We start from the raw sequence: 26667 nt of genomic DNA on the forward strand, positions 1-26667 counted from the left end.
GTTTCCTGCCCAGACTCCCTTAGGTCGGATTCGACAGGGAAGCCGGCGGGTGGCGTGGTGGAGGCGGCCTAGGTCAGCGCGCTGGCAAAGGTGATGGGTGCTGTGGAAGTCTTGTCGTTGGCAGGACTAGAAGCCGGCTGACGGAGGGGCGTCGATCGAGTGTGGCATAAGCCATGTGTCGCCGATGTTTAGTTGCTGGTTTCGAATTGGGCGACGAACCATAGCGATAGGGGTTCCGAGCGAAAGCTTAGCCCAATCTTTGGGCCAACAGTGACTACATTTTCAGGCGTGGTAACCCTCCTAAGGGAATTGTTGAGCAGTTGAGGTACCCCTCCTCCCTCCGCAAGGAGCTCTGGGTGAAAACCTTGTCCCTTTTTGGGACGGATGATGATGGCGTCTCGCGTTGCGACCCTTGCGAGGGCGTCGTTTTAGAGTCTTTGCGCCGAGGTGGTGTTGTTGGCCCGATGGCGATCGGTCTCGCATAGCGACGGCCGGTTCGGTGCTCGGCTTCCCTCTCTGTATCGTGTGTTTGGGCGGTTGGCACATGGTTCGGGGTGTGTGCTTTGGTGCACTTTCTTCCTCGACAGTAAACAACTCATAGGGCACAATTAAGCCTGCAGGTAAATATCACACAGTTGATGAATGCAAGGACGCACAGAAATCAACTCCGCACATGGAAATCGACCAGAAATGAGAACTGCAATAACTCGGATTCATCTGATCACATTTATCTACATATCAAAATCCTGCGGGGCTACTTCAGAGCACAAATTCAGGAATGACCACTGTAAATGTTCCTTCTCCTCACAGGACAACAGATTATGATGGCATATATATATTCATCCTTATTATTGCCGGAGAAAACTACCAACTCAAGAGGAGGCACCTACTACTAAGCTAGTACTAGTAACTAGTAGTAATACATGCATCAAGAGGGGTAATTAAGGACATAAAAATGAAGACAAGGACCAACAGTGACCCTCCTTCCCTGTGCTGTGCACACTGCACAGAGAAAAATTAAAGATCGATCCATCCATCTCTAATAGTCTCCACTAATTTTAATTTAATTCTTCTTCTTTGAGAACCAAGGGAGGAGGAAATCCAGGTGACAGATCAACGGGGAGAAAGAACAAATCAAGAAACCAGTGAAAAAAAGAACACTTGAAGCTGTTGCTGCATCCGTGTCCTCCTGCTTCTCCTTGCGACAGCAGTAGAGCTTCAACGGCGCCATGGTGAGGGGGTGTGATGCGGTGGCGTCCCCCACCACGCCTGCAACTGCCGTGCACCATTGCCACCACCACCGCAGTAGTGCGCGTTCAAGAAACCCTAACTTTGGAAGAAAAGGGAGAGTGGAAGGGGAGGAACTCACCGGGGAGAAGGTGGCCACCGGAGAAGACAGCTACCCACGGAGAGCGTGTGTTGTTGCCGCTGCGTCCGGGTTGCGCCGCGCCGCGCCACGCCATCCCCGCCGCAGCAGCGCCCCCTCTCGTTGTGCCGCCGCTGCGTTGCACGCCCTCGAGAGGGTTTTTTCCTCGCCACCAGAGAAGCTGAATATTTCCCGGCCTATTACACGGGGAAAACACCGGGGTGGGCCGGGATAAAATCTTGCCTGGGCTTAACCGAACGCCTATTCTTGCGTGGGCCGGTATTCTTCCCACGCCGGGTTGATCCACGGGGATCGGGCCCTGATCCCGGCCGTTCCCGGCCCAACCGAACATGGCCTAAAGAAGAAAAAAATCATCACACTCAAAATTTGATCTCCTGAATGTTTAGATTCCTTCATCAAGTTCATCTTCGCCTATAAAAATGAAATGAAATCAGTATTGTTTAAAACATGCCCAAAAGCATCCCCTAACACTGAAGTAACTGTTCAGATTATGCTCATATGGTATTCACCGCTTTATGCTTCATTTGTATATGGAGTAATAGAAGAAACAATATTCAAGACATGTTAGCTATGTGACCTTGTTAAGGCGATACATATGATTGGAACAATAGATTTCTGATCTAAAATAGGTAAGTTGGATTTACGTCAGAAAAGAAAAAAGCTAGATTATGCACTTTGAGAAATGCATATAGCTTTTTGCACAATAAATACATATATTTAACATGAAAGCAAATCAGCATGTCCCAGACTAACTTTCTTTGCCGGCAAGGTTTTCTGCCAGGAACTTGATCCGTTTTGGATCAATCAGGTGGAGAACTGGTGTGCTCTCAATAACACTAAGCACAACTTCCTTAACATCAATAACATTATAGCGATCCTCTTTGCAGAGAAACTCAAGAGCAACCTGGAAGCCATTCAGAAAGAAAAATCCTTCACTTTCTCTCACCTCTCCAAGATCAGCAGCATTATAGGCTTTGGATCTATCTTCACTAACTTCAGCCTGACAGAGTTCCGGAGAATATGAAGTGAATCATGAATGTCTTTGTACAGCTAAGAGTCACCCAAAGAAAAACAAGAGTCCCACGTTTGCTATCATTTTGTAGAACTTTCAACGTAGAATGGACTTTGGCAGCCATGTGATCATTTCTATTTTGCAGATTAATGTTAAAGCCAAGTGATGGTCCATGCCAGTCTGGCTATTAAATCTTTATTCTTTGATCTTGCAATATGGTAGTTAGTAATGGAATTAAAGATTTGGAATATAGCTGGCAGCTTAGTGATGCCCGCATTGCAATAAAATCATATTATCAGCCTTGTAAAGCTCTCAAAGTTGACATGTACCAAAAGTTAACTTATTTTACTATCGGAAGGATCCAAAAAGAAGAATGACAATATAGCATGGCATGCAAAGGGATTATAGTGAAGGCCAATCAGCGATATTGATTAACATGATATGATAGCAAATATCATAGCAGCAATATGGAAGCATAAGGGTAGATGAAGCACTCACTCTTAAAGCCAACTTTTTAACTTGTTCATTGCAGAATTGTTTGAGCCAAGTGATAACACTGGGATCTAGAGCTTGATTAATAGCAACTCCACTTTCACAGATCCAAGGATGTCCTGATATATATACATATATATATATATACATATATACATACATATATATATATACATATATACATATATATACATATATACATATATATATATATATATACATATATATATATATATATATATATATATATATATATATATATATATATATATATATCAGTCAACAAATCAAAAGGTTTGTGGCTCTTAAATAATTAGTGAAAATTAAAATTATGTATCAAAATATGTTATGAACAATGTATAGCTACTCAGCAATATGGACAGGCAATGAAACAAAAGGGCAACTAATTTAGGTGAAGAAATAGGTCAATTATACTTACTTAGCAGTTAGCACTTCATGGCCCTTCAAAGTTCAAATGCTCTGAAGAATATTGAGAGAGCATTTTCCCTATATGATACTTCTCATTGTCAGATATCTTTAGAACTGATTGAAAATCAATGAGACCCTTCAGAACTGCATCAAATATTTTCCTTGTTGTGTCTCTGGAAAAAGGATAGGATGTGATCACTTTAGCAATTCCAGAATATATTAGATTCAAATTTACAACACATAAGGTTTTAGATAACTCACCTGCCCAAAATGGTGGCACTCCACTCATCAAAACGTTAAGTACCACTGTAGCTGACCACACATCAGATTTTGGTCCATAAGTGCAGTACCTAAGATTCTGGTCTATAACATATCTGTGCAGTACCTCGGGAGCAACATAATATGGACTCCCAATCAACTCGGTGAAACCTGACCTGCAAATTGTAAAATGGAAAATTTAAGATAAAAGTTAAAAACTAATTTATATATCCACAACACTTCACACATGAGCTGACACATACAGTGCCAGAACTGTCAAGGAAGATGGATGAACAATAGAATATAGTTAGGATGCTCTTGATTATGTTGGCGTGCAAATACTATCCACACATATACAGCAAAGCAGACAAATACTCTCTAAAATTATTCTGTGGAGTACATATTATGTTGATCTGTTACTCTCTAAAATTAAAAATAAACCACTACACATGCATTAAAATGTAGCATAAGAACACCACCTGGTTTGAAGAACACGGATGTCTATCGCCTTAATTGACAGACCATCGTCTTTAATCTCTGCAGCCTACGGATGTCTATCGCCTTTTATTGACAGACCATCGTCTTTAATCTCTGCAGCCTTTCGCTCGTTATAATGCCCCTCCTCCTGAATCTTGTCCAAGAGCTCACCAACAATGAAGAGCTCCATCACAATGTGCACCGCTCGGCCATCCTCACATACATCCTTGATTGCAACAATATTGAAGGGAGGAGGAGAGCGCCTCGCCGTTGTCGGAGCTCGTAGCTGCCGCCCAGCTCCTACCCACCTGCGCGCCACCATCGACCTCCTCACCCCCATCCAGCGACAAGGAGAAGGGGGCATCGGCTGGCCGAACCTGCGCTGCCGCTGCAGCCAGCTCGAGGAGTTCTGTCGCCGTGCCGCCACCAAGCTTGAGGGGAGGGGCGACGGCGGCGGCGGAGCTCGTCGCTGCCGGAGAGCTGCTCCCCAATCTCCGCACGCGGTCACCGTGTTCCTCGCCCCGTCATCGAGATCCTCGGCCCCATCCAGCGACGACGAGGAGGAGATGGCGGCTCGCCGGCGCGTGGAAGGAGAGGGTTCGCGGTGATCTCACTGGGGTCATGGAGGGAGGCGTGCCAAAGTGGTGCAGATGGAGAGGAGCGGCACCAGCGGGGGCATGGAAGAGGAGGCGGAGGCGGCGGCCATGGCAGGGTGGAAGAGGAGGCGGCGCCGCGGCTGCGTCGTTGGGAGCGCGAGAGAAGAGAGATGGACATATAGGGATTGAACGTTTTTGCCAAAAAGACGCTAAGCTCCCGTATATTACACAAGTCCACCACATCGATTACTCATCGTAGATTATCGATCCGTTTCCGTTGCCGAATCGGAACAAAAGACTTACTTCCCTCGCTGAATCGTAACAGAAGATCACGCCAGCCCTCTTATACAAAAGGGCCGGCCTCGACGGGGGAGGACGTACAGAACCCATCATTAATCTCATCGATCCTCTAGTTAGCCTTGTAAATTTCTATGGTCTCCTTTGGTGACGAGGGAGCAACACGCTCGTTTCCAAAGCCTTCTCCTCCGGTGAGGAGGAGAATAATACGGTTGTTTCCATAGCGTACGACGAGGGGAGAAACCAAGCTGGTGGTGGTCTTCCCCACGGCGGGACTACTGCATCGGAAACGCCGGATCTGGGCACTCCTCCTGACTCCTCCAACAACGAGACTAGTGGCATGTAGAAAACTGCGGCGGCTGCAAGCAAAGACGTACCCACCATCCACTTTGTGCACGCGAGCTCCGGCGACATGGATCACCATTGTTCATCGTTGTTTTCCCCTCCCGCTTACTGCAATTCCTACTATCCCCCGTTGCCGCCGCAGCCCGGGAGCCTGGCGACCAACGAGATAGTGGCGAGGTTGATGGCTCAGATGAACTACGAGGAGGGCACCGGCCTCGGCAAGTACGGCCACGGGATTATCGATCCCATCAACCCGACCAAAAAGTACGGGAAAGGAGGCGTTGGCAAATTCGAGTCGTTGTACGATAGCGATTCAGATTACGACACAGGGCCGCCTGTAGAGCCCAAGCTCGAGCGGGGCACCGGCAAAGCAGAGCCGAAGGCTGTTGTCAATGCCGAGGAGGTCCGCGCCATGGATACGCTGCAGAGAGAACGCGAAGCCTATGCCGCCACGCGGGCGCGGGAGCGGCGCCACGAGAAGGTTCGGGCCTATAACATGCGCTGGCAACGCCCACCGAAACATGACGCCGCCGACGACGACGACTGGGAGGGGATAACCTCCGGGTACACGGCCATCAAGCGCGCCTTGAAGGTAGTCCGGGAGCAGAGCGAGTCGGGGAAGCTCACATTGGGCGGCCTGATCCATGAGTTCGCGGGAGTGAAGGCGAAGTTCCCGGAGGAGTACAGGACGAACAGTATGCCGTACAAGGCGATCAGCTTCGTGGCGCCGCTGCTCCACTCGCAGCTGAGCCGGCAGTACAGCGCAGGTGAGTATGGAGGCACGGAGCCGTTGCTGAACCGTACACTTGTCATGGTAGAAGCGCTCAAGGACACGCTGGGAGCGGACGCATCAGCGGCGTACCCTCGCCTGATCCACGACCTCGTGATGGCGCCTTCCTTGGATGCGTGGTGGTGGAGCGCTGAGGAGCCAGAGCCTATGCTACGTTTCGTCAATAGATGGAAGGGCCTCCTTCCGCAAGCTACCATGGATTCCATCCTGGATGAGGTCATCTTGCCCACGCTGGTAGCCGCGGCGGACGTGTTTAGGCTGACGACGTGGTCGAGTAAGCCGAGTGTTTGCGTGGGCATGTGGATTCCTCATCTCGGCCACACCCGCCTACGAATAGTGTACATCATTATAAGCAGGCGGCTCAGAGATCACCTGTGCGGCGGGATCTCTGACTATGACTACAAGCTTGCATTGCCATGGAAAAAGGTGTTCGATCCAGCGAGCTGGGACGAACACATTGAGCGGCACGTGCTGCCTCATCTGAGGAAGGCTCTCCATGATCTTGAGATCTCGGTAAGGATGACTTGGCTACAAAACAAAAACTTCTTCCCTTCTTGTAATGAGGTGGGCATCCATCGTGCCAGTGAAGTACATGGTGTCGCTTTTGATACAAGGGTTCTTTAAGAAATGGATGTACTCCAACTATCGGTATCTAATGGGAGAGAGGCCCCGGCTGGATGAGGCGATGGCTTGGTATGAAGTGTGGAAAGGACTTTTCACACCGGAATTGCTCGCGGAGAAGTGTGTGGTCGTGTAGCTCGAGGCTGGCCTCGACATGATCAACCGTGCGATGCAAGGGCTAGAGATAAGCGTGCCGGAGCATTAGTAACATAAACTGCTGAGGCCTATGCGAGTTCGAGATGCTGAGCCCCTACTAGTAAGAAGCTTGTATGTGTTATAGATATTGTGTTTTTCGAGGCCAATTCATGTATGCCATCTACTATCATGTAATCGTGATATGAAGCTTAAGTTCAGTTTTTGCCTCTTTGCTTGTTATATCTATACTATGTCTATGAATGCCATTTGTACTGGCTTTTGATTTGAAAATGAATATGAAATGATTTTTAGGAGACGTTTTGCCAGAAACTAATCGTAAAATTCTGAAATAGTACGTAGTTAGCAATCAGGAAAGCATGCAAGTTGTACTTGTAGATAGAGCAGCATATAACATTTGACAACAGAGTTGTTTAATTTTGGTTTCTAATGAAAATCAATCAAGACGGCATTTGATATTCCCTTTTCTAATGGTTCCTTTTTGGAACCTCAAAATGTGAAACCGTCTAGGGTGGAGAACTGAAGAAATTTGGAAAGATTTCAAACAGTACGTCATCACACGTCGCCAACGTCTATATTCCCTCTTCCTCGCTCGCATTATCTTCTTCCCACCAGCCTGGGTTATCCTGTACGCTTTTGAATGGCTTCCTGTTTCGGTGTTTCTTTCCAAATCAGCTGCTTGTTAGGGTTGCCAGTTTGCCACACAGCCACAGCTGTGGCGTTGGCGCCGCCCCATTGACCTGAGCCAGCTTAATTACATTTCGGGATGTAAGACTTTTCTTGTAAACTTTTCTTCCAATCTTAATTATATTGAATGACCTCTTAGCAAGCAAAGGCAAATGTAAAATACATCTAGATCTCATGGTTCATAAGCTTAACTCTCTTTACTGTATGTAAACAAGGACGAGCTTATAATATAATCGCGTAACCTGAGCAAAGATACCAGGTACATAAGCAGAACATAACTGTATGTCAGTCACAGTGCGGAGGGACGCTTCCTCGCGCAAAGCGGCGCAAAGTACCACCTGTGCTGGGAGATCGGCTTCTCGCAAGCCCGCAATTGCACGAATCAGAGTACCAGGTAGCAGCTGGCGTTCGCTTAAACCGGCTTAAAATTCAGTTGACGAAAGGAGTATGGACTATGATACCATCAGCCATCAGGGGAAAAGGTCTAGCAACAATACCAGTTCATTAACACGATAACACGAAACATTACATAACATCGAAAATGCAGAGGAAGCACGCCATATTTACAGTTGTTCCTTCCCATCAGCACCGCTACATGTTTACACGGCCTAAATACGTGCCAGCCCTTCACCACTAGGCCATCCATCAGACCCTTCAGCACCAGGGCGACCAGACACACCGATACAAGCAGGACTGACGTACAGATCACTCGAGCTTGTTCTTGTGGGAATATGTACATTTGTCCTGCTCTAAGCAGGTGGATATTTACATGTGGACACATGTGCAGCTACCAGATTACTCGGGCCGCACACTGACGAGATTGGGCAGGGCAGCCAACTGGAGCTTCTTGATCTCAATCGCGGTCACCTTGCAGGACTCCAGAGACAAGGACCTCAGGTTCTGGAGTGGCTTCAGATGGTGGAGCCCAGAATTCGACACCCGAGAGTTCGACACGTTCAGGGAGACCAAGGCAGTGAGGCCTGTACACATGGAAGGTATGCAAATAAATAGATAAATTGTGTGTTGAATGCTTTCATTCCTGACGAGCGCAAAAGACATACCGGAAATCAGCTCTAAGGATTTGTCAGTGAGGTTGCCATTTTGAGATAGGTTAAGCAGCGTCAGAGCTTTGAGGTCTTTGATATTCTTCACTCCAGCATCTGTAATTAACCCACCGCAGACCTCAAGGGACTGTAGATTCTTGAAATCTGAAGAATGCATTAGCAAACAGATTTAAGTGCTACGTGATATTTTGATGCATAAAAATAACGAGAATCCCCCAAATTTCCAAGGGAATAATAATTCCCCAGTAAAATATGCACCAAGATGCTGTCATATTCAATGCTAATAATAGCAGGGGTTGAGAAAAAAAAAGTTCCACAGAATGCTAGGTTAATAGGATTTGCTTTATGTGTGCACAATGATAAGCTCGGTGCTACACAAGTGCAAAAAGGCCCAACGTGCCATTATCTTAACTCTTATAGTAAACTAGCTTGTTCCGATAATCCAAAATCACCAGACTAGTAAACAGAACCTTAGCATGGACCAACTTTTTATGTGCACACTTACATTTCAAGCAGTTTGTCCCAGCATCAGTTATACGAGCTCCAAATAGATCAAGGTGTGTCAACCCAGTGAGACCTGCATTAAACAAATGTCACTTCAAGGCAAAATACAACCAAAGGACTACACAACGTTACAGAACTGGAGAATTCAGACGATAACCTTGTAGCCAAATTCTTACTCCTACTACAATGCACAACAATCACCATTTGATTAAAGCGAAACATCAAACCTTGAGAGGAAAGGAACACCATCCTAAACAGACATAAAAAAGACCAACACTCTACATGCCCCAAAAAATAACGTAGCACCCAATCATGCCATATCCAATTAAATTGCTAAAATGGGTAAGATACCATGTCTAATGCATAACAGGAAACCTAATCATGCACGCCAGTATTAAACAATGTAATTTTACCAAAAATGAGGACATACATGTAAGAGCTGCCAAACCATTATCTGTGATTTGGCGATTATCAAGATTAAGGGATCTGAGTGAATTCAGGCCAGAAATTTTCTTCAAGCCAATGTCCGTAACCAATGTAAAAGAGAGATTGATGCTCTGCAAATTCCGTAGGCCTGAGGAGATATATTAGTTGAAGAACTGTTGTGAGTAATAACTAAAAACTGAAACCGCTTGAACTATTCAAACATCATATATTTTTTTTTAAAAAAATAAAGTCAATGGCACTAGCATTTGTGCAGAAGATTAAACAAACCAGAGAGATGACGAAGTCCATTGCTCCCAACTTCTGTGTCTGAAAGTTCCAAGCTTCTTAGTTTCAGAAGTCCTACAGCACAGAGAGATGTACACCAATGATTTGAGACCCCCCAAAAAAAGAATGTAACCAGTAATACAAACAATTAAACCAATTAAGAATTCCATGAGGAACAAAGTATACTTAGTCAATGCTAAACTGACAATTGCGGACTAGTCTGGTAAAAAGCAGTAATACTATATGCCATTAAACAAAAGTAAACTACGACTTACTGCATGAGGCTTATTGTGTGATTCTCCGCCTTCAGTGTTTTATGAAATACTAGCAAAATGCCAGTATTTTAAAGCCCATAAAAAGTTATTCCTATTGTCTAATATATTGTCATCATGCAACTTATGTTGTCACTTTCTAGCTTTGTGCCTGATAAGCTAGCTGTAGAAATAGGCAAATTCTTATTTCACTGTTGGTGGGTCCCACACTACCATCTATCGTATAAGTATAGACAAGATAACAGGAAAAACAAAGAAAAGACATGACAACTAAGAAACTCACCTTTCAAATGTGCTAGCCCCTCGTCACCAATCTTGCATGAGTCCAAGTTCAAACACTCCAAATTGATCAGTTCTAGAAGAACAGAAGAACATCAGGAAAGCTCCCCACTTCATGTGTTAATTAGCATATATAGTATATAATGATGTCAGACTTCTGACATGTTTCCAGAAAAATCAATACAATCAAGTGGGTACACCTTCCACTTGGTGCGGCGTAAACATATATATTGAACAAAAACGACATGGCAAAAGTGAAACAAAAGCGTATTCTGGTATGCATCTAGTCTCATATCATCGGCAATTTTAATGACAGAAACAAGAGAATACTGGTATATTAAGAAAATATAAGTGTTATTTCTTGAGTAATAGTGATCAAATTCTATGGATTTTCACAGCAGTGCTTTACCAAATTTCAGGACTCACTTGTCACTTAGATCACAGCGCTTCAAATTTGGATGCTAGAATGCTAATTTTTAAACATTATTCTACATTGATGTCAAATATCATATGAAGATAAATAATGAAGAGTCTATTTACCTTTTAGATGAACCAAGCAGGCATCTGTAATATAGTTGAACCCTAAATTGAGAACCTTCAACTTGACAAGACCTGCAAGGCAAGACCAGCGACAACGCTAAGAAGTGCAACCATGTATGATGAAGAAACAGAACTTAATATGGACAGCTTACACAACGAGAAATAAAGTGGCATATGTTCCTATTTGTAGATCACAAAACATCTTAACTATTGTTGAAAAAAAATGGTAGGTGAACTGACTAGACGTACACTGAGAATTAACCAATTTATAACTACTTAGTTTGTCATCTGCATACAAAGGGCATAATTTCCTATTTGTAGACAAAAAACAATGCGCTCTGCAAATAATAGAGAATTGTGTTCGCCAAAAAGTCAACGACCAGAGGTTATAATATTACCTTCCAAATGCTCACAGCCTTCGTCATATACTCCACATCTACTAAGATTCAACAATACCAATGAAGCCAATCCTGTAATAACATCACTATTAATGAAAACTTTTTTGAGAATACGCACAAAAGCCTTGTGCATCTTTTGTATTAAGAGAAGGGGAGTTTTTAAAACTTTACAATCTTCCGCTGAAAGGAAAACAAGCAAATGAGAAAGAAAGAAAACACAAAAGGCGTGGGGCTATATCTCGCAACAAGTTTGGCAACCGTTTAGTGAGCGGTGGCTCAGATGGGCAGGCCAGCCACACGCCAGACCGCTGCTTCTTCCTCCATGGCCGCGCTTATTACCCCCCCCCCCCCCCCCCCCCCGATTTCCTCTCGTTGCTGAACACCTTATTGTTTCTATTAATGAAAATATGATCTCACCAAACAGGGAGCTTGTTAAGTGTTCATGTAATCATGAAATAGATTACATCAAAGAGCAGTACACCAGAGTTGTCAAACATACTGTACGCTGAGTACAGAGAAATATCTTAGGCAACTAAAGAGTTCTATAAACCAGCATTCTAATCGCTAGCTGCGCAACAGTAATATGGTAAGCTTACGCTTCACAGAGAAATATAGGACTGAAAAAAGAAGAAGAAAATGTGCCTCAAGTCAACAATGAATTTCCTTTGAAAATAATAAAATGAAATTCCATTACCACCTATAAGCACCAAAAGTAATAAAAAAATCTCTCATTTACAAGAAGCAGCATAATAGTCCTATAGTACTTCCTCCGTTTCACAATGTAAGTCATTCTAGCATTTTCTACATTCATGTTGATGTTAATGAATCTAGATAAATATATATGTCTAGATTCATTAACATCAATATGAATATGGGAAATGCTAAAATGACTTACATTGTGAAACGGAGGGAGTAGAAGCAAGACACTCTCAAGTTACCTAGCCACTTTGTCATTCTCATTCAACTTGCAAAGGGAATTTCTAAAACTTTCATGTCAAATCCACCAGAAGAGATTTCTCTGGGGATAAATCCATGAGGTAGTTGACTATATATAGAATGAGAACCAAAAGAAATGTGTGAAATTTCATGACATGCACTTCTTCAGGTCCCTAAATATCCATTTTTGGTAATGAATTTAATGGATTATTCTACATGAGTTCTGGCAGATGTGGCACCCTTTCAACAGTCAAATTAAATTACCCCAAGGACTTCCCTAGAATAAATGTAAGACATTTTCATGGAAGCGTGAACTGATAACATAGCACTCGTATGGAAAAGATGCAAAACCTGAAATAACCTCCAAACAAGCAGCAGTTACTGCACAGCCCTCCAGGTTTAGGTGAGCTAGCTTCGATAGACCTGCAAAGAACAAATACGAAATATGAAACAGAGGCTAACTTTAGATGAAACTTCATGTCATTATATTAATAGAAACAACGAATTAATCAGAATATTACAGATACAAATGGATGTAGCTTTAGGTAGATAAGGTTCCACTGGAAAAGGAAGAAATTTATTTCTGGGATACCTCTTAGATAAGAAACACCAAGATCACTTATTTTGCAGCAAGAAAGTTGGATCTCTCTCAAATTTGTAAGATCTACAAGGAAAAGGGTATTTATTAGACGTGCAGATCAGTATGTGTGATAACATACACTGCTTGACACTAGATGGTCAACATAAAGGTGTTACCTGATAAATGTTTCATATCAGAATCTGTGATGCCATTACAATACCTCAAATTTAGCTTTTCCAGTTTTCTCAAGCCTGAAAAAGAAAGTTATTATTGGATCTGACAGAAGTATAATTAAAATGTATTCACGATTGAGTAGCGTTTGAACAAATAGGTAGCATGCCAGTCTTCCCTGTATTTATTACAAAGAAAGATATATAAAAGCTCTGGATGATAAATATATCTCTGTTTTATTGGGGTGTAGGGTGCGGGGAACACATGGTAAATGATAAAATTAGATCATGCATTTATAATAAATAAGTTGGCTGTGGTTACATTGTGATGATATATTAATGAAATAGCAGGAAACCTTTTAAATGAACAAGTCCACCATGAATCTTCGGACATCGCTCAAGGTCCAAGCTACCCAAATTAACCATGTTTGCAAAGGCTTTAGCTCCTTCAGCAGTGACAGCAGAACATTTTTTAAAGCTCAGGGATGTCACATTTGAGAGGCCTGCAGAATTAAAAAGCAATACCATAAATGACAGGAACAGAATATCTAGTGATCAGGAACATTCACACCACTCTTATCATAGAGATGGAAGAAAACTCAACTCTCAGGCTATCAGAAAATCACTAACCTGACAATGTTTTAAGTCCATGCTCCGATATCTGATCACAGTAATTGCATGACAAACTTTGCACGTTGATGCAATCCTTGAGTTGATTCAGTCCACCATCAGTCACATCAGAGCAAGAGATATCAACAGATAACAATGATTGCCCTTGAGAAGCCGCTACTTCCATCCAAGCATCCCTCACCCCAGGGTAGTCTGCCAAACAGATGTCCTGAGACCAAGTAGAAGAATAGCATAGGAGGTCAATATCTAGTCTCAGAGTAACTTATCCCAGAAACAAGAAATACTCCAAATTTGGTCCTTTCTTTATGTGGCACACAAGTAAAGCGATTGCTTGGCTTGCTTGTAGCAGGAAGATAGAAGCATCATCTGAGTTACACAGAATAAGATAGCAGCTGTGCACGTGAGCTCAACTGGTCTATTAGTATCAGTACCCAGTGGAGGCTTCCTTGAGTGGATTTTCCTCAATTGCTTACAGGATAAATTTTACCAACACATTTTAGTTTACTTTCCTGAGTTAGCTTATAAAAATAAGCTATAAAATCGTTTACAAGATAGTAAGAATTGTTCCAACAAGATGCCTTTATTCGTTCCCTGATACTACATTGAAAGTTAGAAACTGCTACAAGGGAATGTCAGGATTGCATTCCATAGAGTTTGCAATAATTCCATATTGATTTTCCTTGTTTAGAATTGAGTCATTTTTTTCGCGAACGTGTTTAGAGCTCAGTCATAATTACGTGCCAAACAAGATCAAGCACTTCACCTGCAATGCACAATCACGAAAAGCTCCAAGCAACTCTTCAGTGAGAATGTTCCACTCCACCAGTTCATTAAATACCTGCTGACTAAGATCTCTAGGCAGCAGCGAGAAATCAGAATACTTCCCAATATCCTGAAATCACCCCTCATCAAGTCAGGCAACAATACACACAGGAAACTCAATCATCCAAGGCCACAAGCACTACCTCGCGGACTTTGGCCACACAGAGCTCCATTAGCGATGGGCACCGCGCCGGCACTGGTCCCTGCACCTTCCTGTGTACATCAGAGCCGCTGCGGGGCAAGGTGTGCAGTAGCCACTTGAAGCTGCTGCTCTTGGAGAACCTTGCACTGTAGAGATCTTCCTCATCGACAAGCAGCTGGCCTCTCTTCCTAGAGCAAGCACTTCCCATGGCGACGATGCGAGCACCGATCACAAACCAATCACTTCTTCTTGATGGACTAAAAAGCGCATATCATTCTAGCTCGCGACTGTGTGATTCTTTGTCATCCATTCCCAGCACGATTACGACTTGGCATAGACTTCGCTCTCTTTGGCCCCATTCTGCACATCAAACAATCGTGTAAATTGACTTAAAATTATCAGATTATATACAGATACTGCCAAACAATACTAAACCCCACGAGTCCTCAGTTTTTGGTGGGTGTGTTCATCTTTCACGCAACCTAGGCTCTTACAATAATTACGGATTGCTGCCAATCCTAAGTGCAATCCAGGAAAACTAACAGATGACACTAGCTCAAGAAAAATGAACCATGTCTTACGAATCAAAGCATCAACCCTATCTACGTATGATCAAATCCCCCAAACCCCTAATAGTTCAGTCAGTGTACCCTACTTTCGATTGTTCCACACCCTGTTCTGCAAATCACTCCATCAAGGGAGAAGAAACCGTAAAATTAAAAAAAATGCCCAAAATTCCAACCCAGAATAACACATAAGCATCGAGAGAGTACGAGTTGGGCAGATCAACACGACAACCAACCAACCCACCCACCCAATAAAATCGCAACAGAATTACACAGAATACGGTGGTGGAGAATTACCCGATTGGATATGGAAATTCTCACAGGGACGCAAATCCACCAAACCCCAGGCCAAGCAAACTCCCGGATTAGAGTTAAACCAATCTATCGCGATTAAATTACCTCTAATCACACAGCCAATCCTCGCCGAGAAAGAGAGAGGGGGGAGGAGAGGGACTCGAGAAGGGGAAGGAAAGGTGGAGAAGAAATGGTTTATAGCGAGAGACGGAGCAACGTGGGAGCTCCACGTGTCGCCCCGGAGGCCCGAGCTGGTACGCCTGCCCCGCAGACTCTGTCACTGACATGTGGGGTAGGGGTAAAGGTGGCCAACGTTGTCAGTGGGTGGAGTGGGTAAGAAGGTTGGTGGCGCTGTGGGGGTTGGGGGGATGGGGGCCACAGGGGAGTGGAAGGGATAAGGCAAAAGAGTACCGGGCGGGCGCTCGGCATCCCCCGGATTGTGCTGCCGGTTTTGTGGGCCCGCGACTATTGGTCCGTTCTGCGGCCTACACGTGGGCCCCGCGGTTTTACTTCTACTGGTGGTTGATTAATAAATGGTTGTTACTCCGGTTTAAGGGCTGTTCAGATTAATGTTATTTTCAATCATATTAATTTTTTTTTAAGTTGTTAAAAAAATATCTTAGTTTGTTGTTAAACTTGGTAAATATATAAGAAATTTTGCTAAAATTTTAGCAATATTACCAATTTGCCAAAATTTAGTAAAGTTTATTTTTGTTACAATTTGAACAGGCTTTAGCTGGGAAGGTGATGTCTTGTAATACAAGTTTAGATTTGTTACTATGGGCTGGTTTGGTTTGCGGTCTAAATTGGCCTTACCAATTTTTGTCAATGTCAAATTTTGTCAACTTTTGGCATGGCTAATTTTGGTAAAGGTAAAATTGTGTTTGGATTGAAGCCAAAATAGCCTAAATTAACTGTTGAAATGGCCTATTTTCTTAGGCATGCCAAATTTTGGCTCCAAACCAAATAGACAATAAACACTATTGAAATTGACAAATATTGGTAAGGCCAATTTAGGCCTCAAACCAAACCAGCTCTATATTAGGAGAGATTATATTAGAAGAGGTCGCATACCCAACTAGATTGAGGTCGTGTTTAGTTCACCCTCAACTACCCCAAACTTCCAATTTTACATCACATCCAAAACTTTCTTACACACATAAACTTTCAACTTTTTTTTTCCAAACGTTCAACTTTTCCCAAACTTCCAACTTTTTTCAGGAACTAAACAAAGCCTGAGTAATTTTGGGACGGAGGGAGTATGTCTGAAAATAACTTTATTCTTATTTTCCTTTTTACCACTGGTTTGTATTTTTCTATTACTTTAGTGCTCTTTACCAATCCCTTGCCTCTTACCTATTCACCATTAATCCTATCATTTTATTAATATATGCTTGCTTCGTTCATAAAGAACTAAGTATAATATGTGACGCGTCCTAATATATAATTAAGAAAGGGAGACTACCTTATCGGGGACGGTATTGTTTCTCGGAGTAAAAGAAAGCTAGTCTCGGGGAAGGTATGGTTGCTCGGAGTAAAAGAAATATAGTAGCAAAGGACAGTTGGTTTTGTGCGAAGAAATAGTGTTTTCTATTTTCAAGTGAGAGAAGGACTACCTTACCTTGGATATGTTAGGATTTCTCTTAGGGTGTGTTTAGTTCACGTCAAAATTGGAAGTTTAATTGAAATTGGAACGATGTGACGGAAAAGTTGGAAGTTTGTGTGTGTAGTAATAGAAAAGTTGGAAGTTTGAAGAAAAAATTGGGAACTAAACCAGGCCTGAGTAAAAAAAAAAAGCACGGTGCTACGAGGAGTGGCCTTGTTTAGTTCCCAAAAACTTTTTCCCAAAAATATCACATCGAATATTTGGACACATGCATAGAGTATTAAATATAGATAAAATAAAAAACTGATTGTATAGTTTATATGGAAATCGCGAGACGAATCTTTTGAACCTAATTAGTCCATGATTAGCCACAAGTTCTACGGTAACTCACATGCGCTAATGATGGATTAATTAGGCTTAATAAATTCGTCTCGCAGTTTCCAGACGAGTTATGAAATTAGTTTTTTCATTCGTATCCGGAAACCCTTTCCGACATCCGGTCAAACGTTCGATGTGACACCCAAAAATTTTCTTTTCGCGAACTAAACAAGGCCTTAGAGTCACACCCAAAATCGAAATGAAACTATTTTGGGATAGAGGGAGTAAATAAACTCCATAGATGTTGCCTCTTATTTCGGGGGTATTTTGGTTTAGGGTAGTGCTAAAACTTTTGGTAGTTTTCCGGACGTGTTTATAGGGAATGAGCGTGTACTTATAAAGGTGAGTGAGAGCGTGTGTGTATGAGTATTTGTACTTATACTATGTTTTGAAAAGAAAAACAGTGGTGTTAAATCTTAAATAAGTTTTTGCATTATCAATTTTTTTGGTATGGTGGAGTAGCTTTACTCGAATTGATTGACAACTTTTGATATCATGCTTGTTTACTTTATTGCCAACAAAGTAAAACTGATCATTTGTGAGTAAGACGTAAGCCAAAGATTGGTAATGCTATTGTTAAGGACGTGTCTACAATGAGACCGTTCTCTATATAGTCATAACCAGCTAACTCAATCTCATATCTAATTGCTACTAGTATACTCAAAAGTGCATGTATTTTTTTCTTCTTATGAAATTTTCTCTTAGATTAGTCATCCGATTTACGATCCAATTACACCATTATGTTCATAACAATTAAATCTTTATAACAAGATCTCACATGACTATATTTTTATGAAAAAAATACAAATTACTTTTATAATATATGTAAATTACTTTTAGATTACATTAAATTACTTCTTAGTCATAAAAGTAATTTACCTATATATAGAAGTAACTTAAAAAATTTTTTAAAGTAACTTGTTACGACATTAAAAGAAATATATACATTCATAATGTTATTCATAATATTGTGAGTTGTTTATTTTACAATCATTTTTAGTCAGTGACGTAATTTGTGCCGGTTAAATTTAATTTCTATATAGACTCATGTTTTTACCTCCATAACGGATTTAATTTTGATGTCGTGATAAAGTTACTTTCTTTTTGTTTTAAGTTAAATTACTTTTAGACTTTACTAAATTTACTATAATATGTCTAAGAAGTAATTTAATGAAATCCAAAAGTAATTTAGATATATTATAAAAGTAATTTATAATTTTTCATCAAAATATAATCATGTGAGATCTTGTTATAAAGATTTAATTATTACGAACACAATCACGTAATCGGATCATAGATCGGATAAGTTATTTAAGAGAAAATTTAATTTGAAGTATAAGTGGTTCCTATTTGCTTGAAACATAGGGGATAAACTACTCTCTCTCTAGCGTAGCAGAGTGCGTCACATGCCTTCCGATTTGGTCTGTTCTGGCCTTCTTGGCAATATCGGCATGTGGAACAGATCAGACGACTACACCAGCGTGTGGGATCGGACGGCCCTAGATGCGTCGTGTGATAAGACCAGATCGAGAGGCCTCTCGACTTAGATTTTACGTATTGTTAAGTTCCGACAAGGTTAAAAAAGTAAATTAAAGGTGGTGTTGAGTCTTATATCTTATTAAATTTTGGTGTAGTTTCGAGAGTAAAAAGGTTATGGAATTACCAAATTTTGATTGAGGTTAATAACGTTGCAATAGTAAAATCTCTGCTTATCAAAATTTGGCAATAACAGTAGCTTGGGTGTGTTCTCAACTTATTTTAAAAAAATATATTAATTCATTTTTATATACAAGAGAGAAGTTCGTAACTTTGTATCCCGAACACAATTAGACCATGGAGCGAACAAGCACATCAATCCAAAATGTAGACCATTCTATTAATGCTATTATATTTTAGGAATGTTGGATTCAAACCAAATAGCCTTCACCGTTGACCCAGTCGGGAACCCAATAGCACACAACCACCATCAACGTATATACGGTATATTCGACCCGTCACCATGATAAAAGAGATCATTAGTCTGGCATTTACGTAAGTATTTTTATTAGAGGGAGTAACATACATTGGTGGAGAAACCATCTTTGGTCGGTCAACTAAAATCCACAATAGTCCCGGTTCCACTAAAAACCGAAACTAAAGATGATCCTTAGTCACGGTTCCACTAAAAACCAGGACTAAAGATCATCTTTAGTCCCGGTTCGTATGTTGTCAGGGGCTGTCAGGCCCTCCCGTGATCTTTACTCCTGATTGGTAATGGTGATCTTTACTCCTGGTTGGTGTTACCAACTGGGACTAAAGTTAGGATTTTTAGTCCCGGTTGTTGTTACCACCGGTAAAACAAAACCTCTATCCATGCGCGCATGCAAAGTCTCCTATTAATTCCATCCTTATCTCCTCCTCTCCCATCCAGCCATCTCCATCTTATCTTCTTCTCTCTTCCTCTCCTCCTATCCTTCTCTTCCTTCTTCTCTCACCCCATCTCCTCCTCCCCTCTCTCCTCCCCCTCCTCCCCTCCCTTCCCCTCCGGCGGGCGGCAGGATGGAGGCCGGCCGCGGCGGCCCCGGGCGGGGCGACGGGATGGAGGCCGCCGCCGGCGGCCCGGCGCAGGGCGGCGAGATGGAGGCGGCGGCAGCCGGCGCCGGTCGGGAAGCGGCGGCCAGCTGCGTCGGGCGTGAGACGGCGAGATGGGGCCGGTTGAGAGGGCGGCGGCCGCCGCCGGGCGGGAAGCGGCGGCCGGCTGCGTTGGGGGCGGCCGGCGCCAGTCGGGAGGGCGGCGGCCGGCGCCGGTCGGGATGGCGTCGGCCGCCGCCATCGGGTCAGGAGGCGGCGGCAGGAGAACTTTTTTTTTTCTCTTCTATGTGCTATCTGATGAATGCTGAAGGTGTTGTAGATGTGAACTTTCTTTTTCCTTTCTTTGTTCTCTGTGATGAATGCTCTCTGTGATGAGATGTTGTAGATCTGAACAAGTGTAAACAATATGGATGCTTTGTTGTTTGATTTTATTCATTCGATCTATGATTTAGGCTTTGTTGTTGATTTTATTCATTCGATCCACGAGCGAAAGCTAAAGAACAATAAAAAAGGAAAAAGGCTAACCGGATGAAAGGAAAAGGAAAAAAAAACCAAAAGTTTTGTCCCGGTTGGTAACAACAACCGGAACCATATTTTTAGTCCTGGTTGGTAGACTAAAAATCAATCTTTAGTCCCGATTATTTGAACCGGGACTAAAGATCGCACACCAACCGGGACTAAAAATTAATCTTTAGTCTCGGTTATTTGAACCGGGACTACAAATGATTACCAACCAGGATAACAAAGCGTTTCTCCACCAGTGATAGATCATGCTTACATTTGTCATACGTTCCATCATAATCTACTAACGAATTAACGGAGAAAACACAACTATCAGTAAACCAATTTATAGTGTTTTGGCACAATTTGATTTTCTTCTCGATGCAAGGGTTAGATACAGATTTGAATCAATATTTATATATTACTAACTTTTTAAATAACATTTTACCATTCATCTTATTTAAAAAATTAGTGTAAATTTGCTAAACTATAAGTAGTACTTAAATTTTCTATAATGATAAAAGATATCACAACAAAATAAGTAATATTATATAAAATATTTTAATAGAACAAATGATAAATAAAGTTAACGATATTATCTATTAAAAATGGTAGGAGCAGTACTTGGGCCCTGATCTTTTCTAACCCTAAACTTCAACTTCCTCCCTTTTGTTTTTCCTGTTTCTTAAACGGTTTAATTGATGTGTTTTTAAAAATATTATATAGAAGTTGTTTAAAAAATTAAATTAATTTATTTTAAAATTTATAATAATTAATACTTAAGGTTTGCGTATGTAGAAAATTTTCCTTATATTTAAAGCAACGAACGGGGCTTAAGAAGACAAGAACCTCCATGCCATTATTTGTTGAAGAATTTCCCAATAACTTTCAGAGGAAAACAAAAACGATGAAATTTCCCAATTTTTCACGCTTTTCTAGGTGATGACTGATGAGTAGTGCAGAGCACCTGAACGGAAATCTCCCCCGTATGGTCCGGTCCCGATCATCTTTCTGAAGACTGTAGGCGCTGCCGCTGACCCGGACGGCGCGGTCTCCGGCGGTCGATTCGCCGCCACGCAACGCAACCCTCCCTCCCTCCCTCCGCCGCCGGTCAAACCTCCGCCCCGCCGCCCCCCACCCGAGCAGCGGCTCACGCACACACATCCTCCTCACCAACCCACCCGCACCGCCGCTGACGCGTGGGCCCCCGAGCCCACCTGCCAGCAGAGGCCGGTGGCGCGAACGATATACTAGTATAAAATATATTCAGCTCGTCGGCGTCGTCGTTTACCAGTCGCCTCGCCTCTCGGCGTCCCGGTCGTCGGTCTCCGCTGCCTCTCTCTCTCTTCTCTCTTGCCCTACTCTACTACTACTACCAGCAGCACACGGGTTCCGTGACCGGAGCGCGCAGCAGCCGCCCACCTAAAGGCTAAAGATCCGATCAAATCGAAGAGACTTAATATACCTTCTTTTTTTTTCTTGAGAGGAATATTTTTTTTTCGCTTTACCATTTCTTCGTCCCTGGGGGATTTTCGGGGGGATTCTGAGGAGCAAGAAGCATTCGGCCGCGGCGGGGTCCGGCGCTAAGCTCGAGAGATTCTTCTCCGGTGAGTCCTTTTGCTTTCTTGGAGCTCTATCCTGACGCGTGGTGTTTCTGTGGTGGTTTGGTGTAATCGTTATTGCTTGTTTACGCGGTTAGATTGCTTCATCTAAAACAAGGATGGTTTTCTTGCTTGATGGTGTGGATGGCAAACCGTAGGAGGTTTGTCGCATCACCGATCGCAGATGATTCTACCGTTGTGTTCTTGGGACATCGCCATGGGAGCCTCTGTGGTAGTACTAGCTTTCTTGATGGTTACCCTGTGCCGTCTTGTATGCATTTTTCTATAATGGACAGTCACCTCGCGTTAAGATTGCGTGTTAGACTTTCTGAAGCTCTAATTTTGCTATAATAGCGAGGGGAAGAGGGGAATACCTCGTTTGGTGCTGTTCTCCTTTTGCGGGATAGCTCAAAGTCAACTCTCAGTCAACTCATTTCTTTGCCTGCTTTCTGTACACATGTGTTCGTCTATGTTATAATGATTTGGTTGTTCAACAAGTTCATTAATTGGGACCTTATCGGTGGTGATGTGTGTAGTAGGAGTGCTATGCGTACTACATAGCACGATCTTGCTTTTTGTAATCTGCATTCTTGTTGCATGCATTGCTCAGTTGCTCAACAAGATACTCGCTATAAATATGTAGAGGTCAAAGACTGGCACTTAAAATGCATTGTGCAAGGCATACGCCAAAAGGAAGTCTACCTATGGTTTGGGAGATAATTCATTCATACAAAGTGTAACTAATATTGCAAAATAGCATGGATGTCTAGAACCGAATTATTCTTCTACTAGATGGTAAATTGTTGTTCCACTCATTATGAATCTTCTGATTACACGTGGAGAAGCTGAGAGTTCTCCTTTCTTGATTGATCGGTGCATATTTTGGTGACAAATATGTCTATTTCTGCTATTCATTTTGTACTAATGTACTACCGTGGACTCATGTTATCGCTCCTCGTATATCTTTTAGTGGCATTCTTTCCAAAATGCTAAACTGAATGCTTCGATCTTTTTGCAGTTTGGATTGCACTTGTCAGAGTAAAAGGGCTAAGGACACTATGCTAATTTAAGACATCTCATCCAAATGAGGCGCACCACACTTCTTTGTTGGCAAACTGAAATCAGATAGCATTCTGGTAGCCACTAAACCTACAGGGATGTTTCTTGTGTGTTTTGAAGCCATGTGCCCCTGTTTTGGTTCAAGAAGGAAGGATGGGAGCGAAGACCCTGTTCTTGGAAGGGATGGAAATTCCTGTAAGTTAAATAGCAAGCTTTCATCTATTGGTGATCTAATCTGTTAACACAATGAAACAATGTAGATGTCACGTTTGGAAGTATAAATGACCATCATGAATTGTGACACATTCCTTCATCCTTGTTTTTCCAGTGAATTCTTCTGAGCTGAGGTCAATGTCTGATAGAGTTCCTCCAAGCCCTCTTCGAGTACCTGCAAGTCCATCTAGATTTTCATTGTCTTCATCACCAAGTAGAAATGAGCCATTGAACCTGAGTCTTGAACAAGTTATTAAACTGACACATAACTTTGCACCAGACCTGATGATTGGTGAAGGTTATTTTGGAAAGGTCTACAGAGCACAGCTGCGAGATGGCCACATTGTGGCAATTAAAAGGGCAAAAATGGTAGGTTTTATTTTTTATTTTTATTTTTTTAATAAAAAGCAGTGTTGGCGCAATGATGGTGGCTGTCAACAAGCAGCTATACTAGAAATTTCTCTATTTAGAATGACTGAGGTGTTTTTTTTCAAGTAGTCTCGCTGGTTGATCCATTTTTGTGTAGATCAGTACGGTAATGAAACAGTAATGCACTGGTAAAGCATGTACTCACATTGCATTCTTTGCACCAGTAGTTGTGGATAGTTATTATAATTTGGTGTTTTTCACCGCTTGATCTTGTTGGTCACTAGTCAAATTTCTTTTGCAATTTATATTTATTCAAAAGGTCCTGATAAAGTATTAAAGTTGCTGATAGAAACTCTGCTTCCTACATGTGATTTTTCTTACAAGTGAATCGCAGTTTTCATCCGGTTTCTTTATGCAGGAACATTTTGCCTCTTTACGGGCCGAATTCAGTAATGAAATTGCATTACTAAAAAAAATTGAACACAGGAATTTGGTCCAATTACTTGGTTATATCGACAAAAGAAATGAACGAATCGTCATAACTGAGTATGTTCCAAACGGCACTCTTAGGGAGCATCTAGATGGTAAACTGCATACTAAGATTCTCTTTTGTTGAATTCCATATAGAACAATCAGTAATTTTCAAATTATCTTTCAGGTCAACGTGGGCTTGTTTTAAGCTTTAATCAGCGGCTTGAAATAGCCATAGATGTTGCTCACGGGTTAACTTATTTGCATCTATATGCAGGTATGCTTTGTCACATGTTTCTGTTGCTGAGCATAAAAACAGTTTAAAAAAACAACTGACTGTTATTTTTATTTTTATTTTTATACCAAGTCATGCATCGGGATATTGTCACTAAGTAATGCAAGAACTGTAAACCAGTATTTTAACTATATTTTCCCCCTCTAAAGGTTGGTCCATTGGCTCATAATCTGCTAATAAATGCTAGTATCAGATATCCTGACTGTAATGTTCTGTAGTTCGGAAATTGTTTGTGGCTGTGCATCAATAAAGGTTGTGAAATGAGCCTAACAACCAAGTTGAATAAACCATGAAAATTAGCCATGTAATCAGATGTGTATCTGATTTTAATTCTTTGATCTTCAAGCTTTAAAGTAGCTTACAGAGATTCTAGTTTGACTATTCCTATTGGCAATTTGCATATGTATTTTATTTATTTGTTCTGTACTTTTATGCTTTTAGAGAAGCCCATAATACACAGGGATGTGAAGTCATCAAACATTCTACTAAATGAAGGCTTCAGGGCCAAAGTGGCCGACTTTGGATTTGCAAGGACTGGTCCTACAGAGCCAGACCAGTCACAGATTCAGACTGATGTGAGAGGAACAGCTGGCTATGTAGATCCAGAGTATCTCAGGACAAACCATCTGACAGTCAAGAGTGATGTATTCTCTTATGGAGTTTTGCTCCTGGAAATTCTTTCTGGTCGTCGTCCTATTGAGGTCAGGAGAGCTGCAAGAGAAAGGATCACCGTGAGATGGGTATGTCTTCACTTCCCTACTTTGTGTTTACATTGGTTTAGACTTTTGTTTCTTTCCATTGTTTTTTCTAGATAACTATTTAGGAGCAATTTACCTTTGTTCTGGTTATTTTCTTGCCCCCCTGACCCCTCTTGCCCCTGCATACGCTCTTGCTTTTCTTTCTCGAGCAGTTATCTGCACATGAATTCATTTTCTTTGTCGACAATTTGCAATCCCATCACAAGTTAAACCATACAACATGTAAACTTCCAGTGTGCATGCACAAACATAACAAAAATATAATATTTTCTTAAACACTCAACATTTTCATTTACCTGGGAAGAAAACAATAATAAGCTTGATTCATTTTCTATAGCAGTTAAGCTGTTTGGTCATGGGTTTTGTCAGAATTGAAGGCATCTGAGGCTCTCTATTGTTTTCTAATTTTGATACAGGCCTTCGAGAAATACAACAGGGGTGATGTTAAGGAAATATTGGATCCAATGTTGACCGAGTCAGTAAATGAGGATATACTGAATAAGATTTTCGATGTAGCATTCCAATGTGTTGCTCCTACTCGTGCTGACAGGCCAACAATGAAAGAAGTTGCAGAGAGGCTGTGGAAGATAAGAAGGGATTATGCAAAAACCCAACGCAGAGCAGAAATGGCTCTGTAAACCATCTGATCCTAGCTTCTGCTTTTACTCGAGAGAGCATTTGGTGAACTCACCAGTGTCCAGCAAAGATCCACAAAAACAAGTTCAGTTTTGCGAATCGGGACAACTGAAATCTATACATGGTTGCAGGATTATTATATGCGCTGTACATGGACTTGCATGTTTAAAAGATCAATATGATGTACACCGACATGTGAATCGAAGTTTTCCCCATATAGCCTTTTTGCTCTATCCAAGCTTTCAGTAATTTGTGTCTCAAGGAAGTGTGAATGGTCTTGTTTTGAAGCCTTTCAACACTCAACAGTTCTTCATACAGCTTTCCGTTCTTGTGTATATTTTGCTGGTCCTCCTAGTGGTACAGCTGATCTTTTTGTCATGTTCAGTGTTGCTCATGATGTGAGGTGTTTTTAAGTGTAATTATGGCTTTTGGGATGCTATGTTGTATTCGTGTGCTGTAACCAGATCTTAAGGCAATGGATGTGCATTAATTGTGATTTTTTAAAAACATTATTTTCAACCTTTTACAGTCCTTGAAGATGTATTGAGAGATATACCGCATTTTTGTAGTGCATAAGCATTTTTTATGCTGCACCCAAACTATTTTCGCACAAAGTTTGACAAATCTATCACGTTCTATATATTGGATGAAGCCTGGACAGGCATTCCCAGTTCAGTTTCCCTAACACGGCTTCACACAGTCCATGAATAGGCATTCTCATGCATGCTTGAAAAACTGGCCAATTGAAGGAAATTGC

At 41.9% G+C, this 26667-nt stretch overlaps 3 protein-coding genes and 1 long non-coding RNA gene across 8 annotated transcripts; 2 read left to right on the plus strand and 2 right to left on the minus strand.

Annotated features, from left to right (window-relative positions):
* Nucleotides 1-623: 623 nt before the first annotated feature.
* On the minus strand, nt 624-5073 carry LOC127770282 (uncharacterized). 4 transcript variants are annotated; one of them, XR_008016925.1, is made up of 5 exons: nt 4058-5073; nt 3582-3754; nt 3331-3493; nt 2898-3010; nt 624-1721 (listed from the first exon to the last, which is right to left on the minus strand). It is a non-coding gene; the product is annotated as an uncharacterized LOC127770282 (long non-coding RNA). The 4 variants fall into 4 exon arrangements; XR_008016924.1 differs by having other exon boundaries at nt 624-1798; XR_008016926.1 differs by lacking the exon at nt 2898-3010 and having other exon boundaries at nt 624-1798; nt 4058-5064.
* Nucleotides 5074-5360: 287 nt separating this feature from the next.
* LOC127770878 (septin and tuftelin-interacting protein 1 homolog 1-like) lies at nt 5361-6909 on the plus strand. The gene is made up of 2 exons (XM_052296651.1): nt 5361-6596; nt 6841-6909. Exons 1-2 carry the CDS (start codon nt 5361-5363, stop codon nt 6907-6909), a joined length of 1305 nt encoding a protein of 434 aa, XP_052152611.1.
* Nucleotides 6910-8029: 1120 nt separating this feature from the next.
* Nucleotides 8030-15672, minus strand: LOC127770709 (uncharacterized). Of its 2 annotated transcripts, none has more exons than XM_052296522.1 (16): nt 15558-15672; nt 14594-14952; nt 14392-14520; nt 13629-13836; nt 13355-13501; nt 13005-13079; nt 12841-12912; nt 12600-12671; nt 11313-11384; nt 10915-10986; nt 10379-10450; nt 9827-9898; nt 9543-9686; nt 9114-9185; nt 8606-8752; nt 8030-8524 (listed from the first exon to the last, which is right to left on the minus strand). In XM_052296522.1, exons 2-16 carry the CDS (start codon nt 14798-14800, stop codon nt 8340-8342), a joined length of 1746 nt encoding a protein of 581 aa, XP_052152482.1. In that variant the 5' UTR covers nt 14801-14952; nt 15558-15672; the 3' UTR covers nt 8030-8339. The 2 variants fall into 2 exon arrangements, with proteins under 2 accessions (XP_052152482.1, XP_052152481.1); XM_052296521.1 differs by having other exon boundaries at nt 15456-15623.
* Nucleotides 15673-21638: 5966 nt separating this feature from the next.
* Nucleotides 21639-26429, plus strand: LOC127770391 (calmodulin-binding receptor-like cytoplasmic kinase 3). The gene is made up of 7 exons (XM_052296091.1): nt 21639-22115; nt 23128-23363; nt 23497-23750; nt 24169-24334; nt 24409-24498; nt 24958-25256; nt 25691-26429. Exons 2-7 carry the CDS (start codon nt 23267-23269, stop codon nt 25910-25912), a joined length of 1128 nt encoding a protein of 375 aa, XP_052152051.1. The 5' UTR covers nt 21639-22115; nt 23128-23266; the 3' UTR covers nt 25913-26429.
* Nucleotides 26430-26667: the final 238 nt, after the last annotated feature.

Source organism: Oryza glaberrima, chromosome 4, assembly GCF_000147395.1.
Source record: "Oryza glaberrima chromosome 4, OglaRS2, whole genome shotgun sequence".
NCBI lineage: Eukaryota > Viridiplantae > Streptophyta > Magnoliopsida > Poales > Poaceae > Oryza > Oryza glaberrima.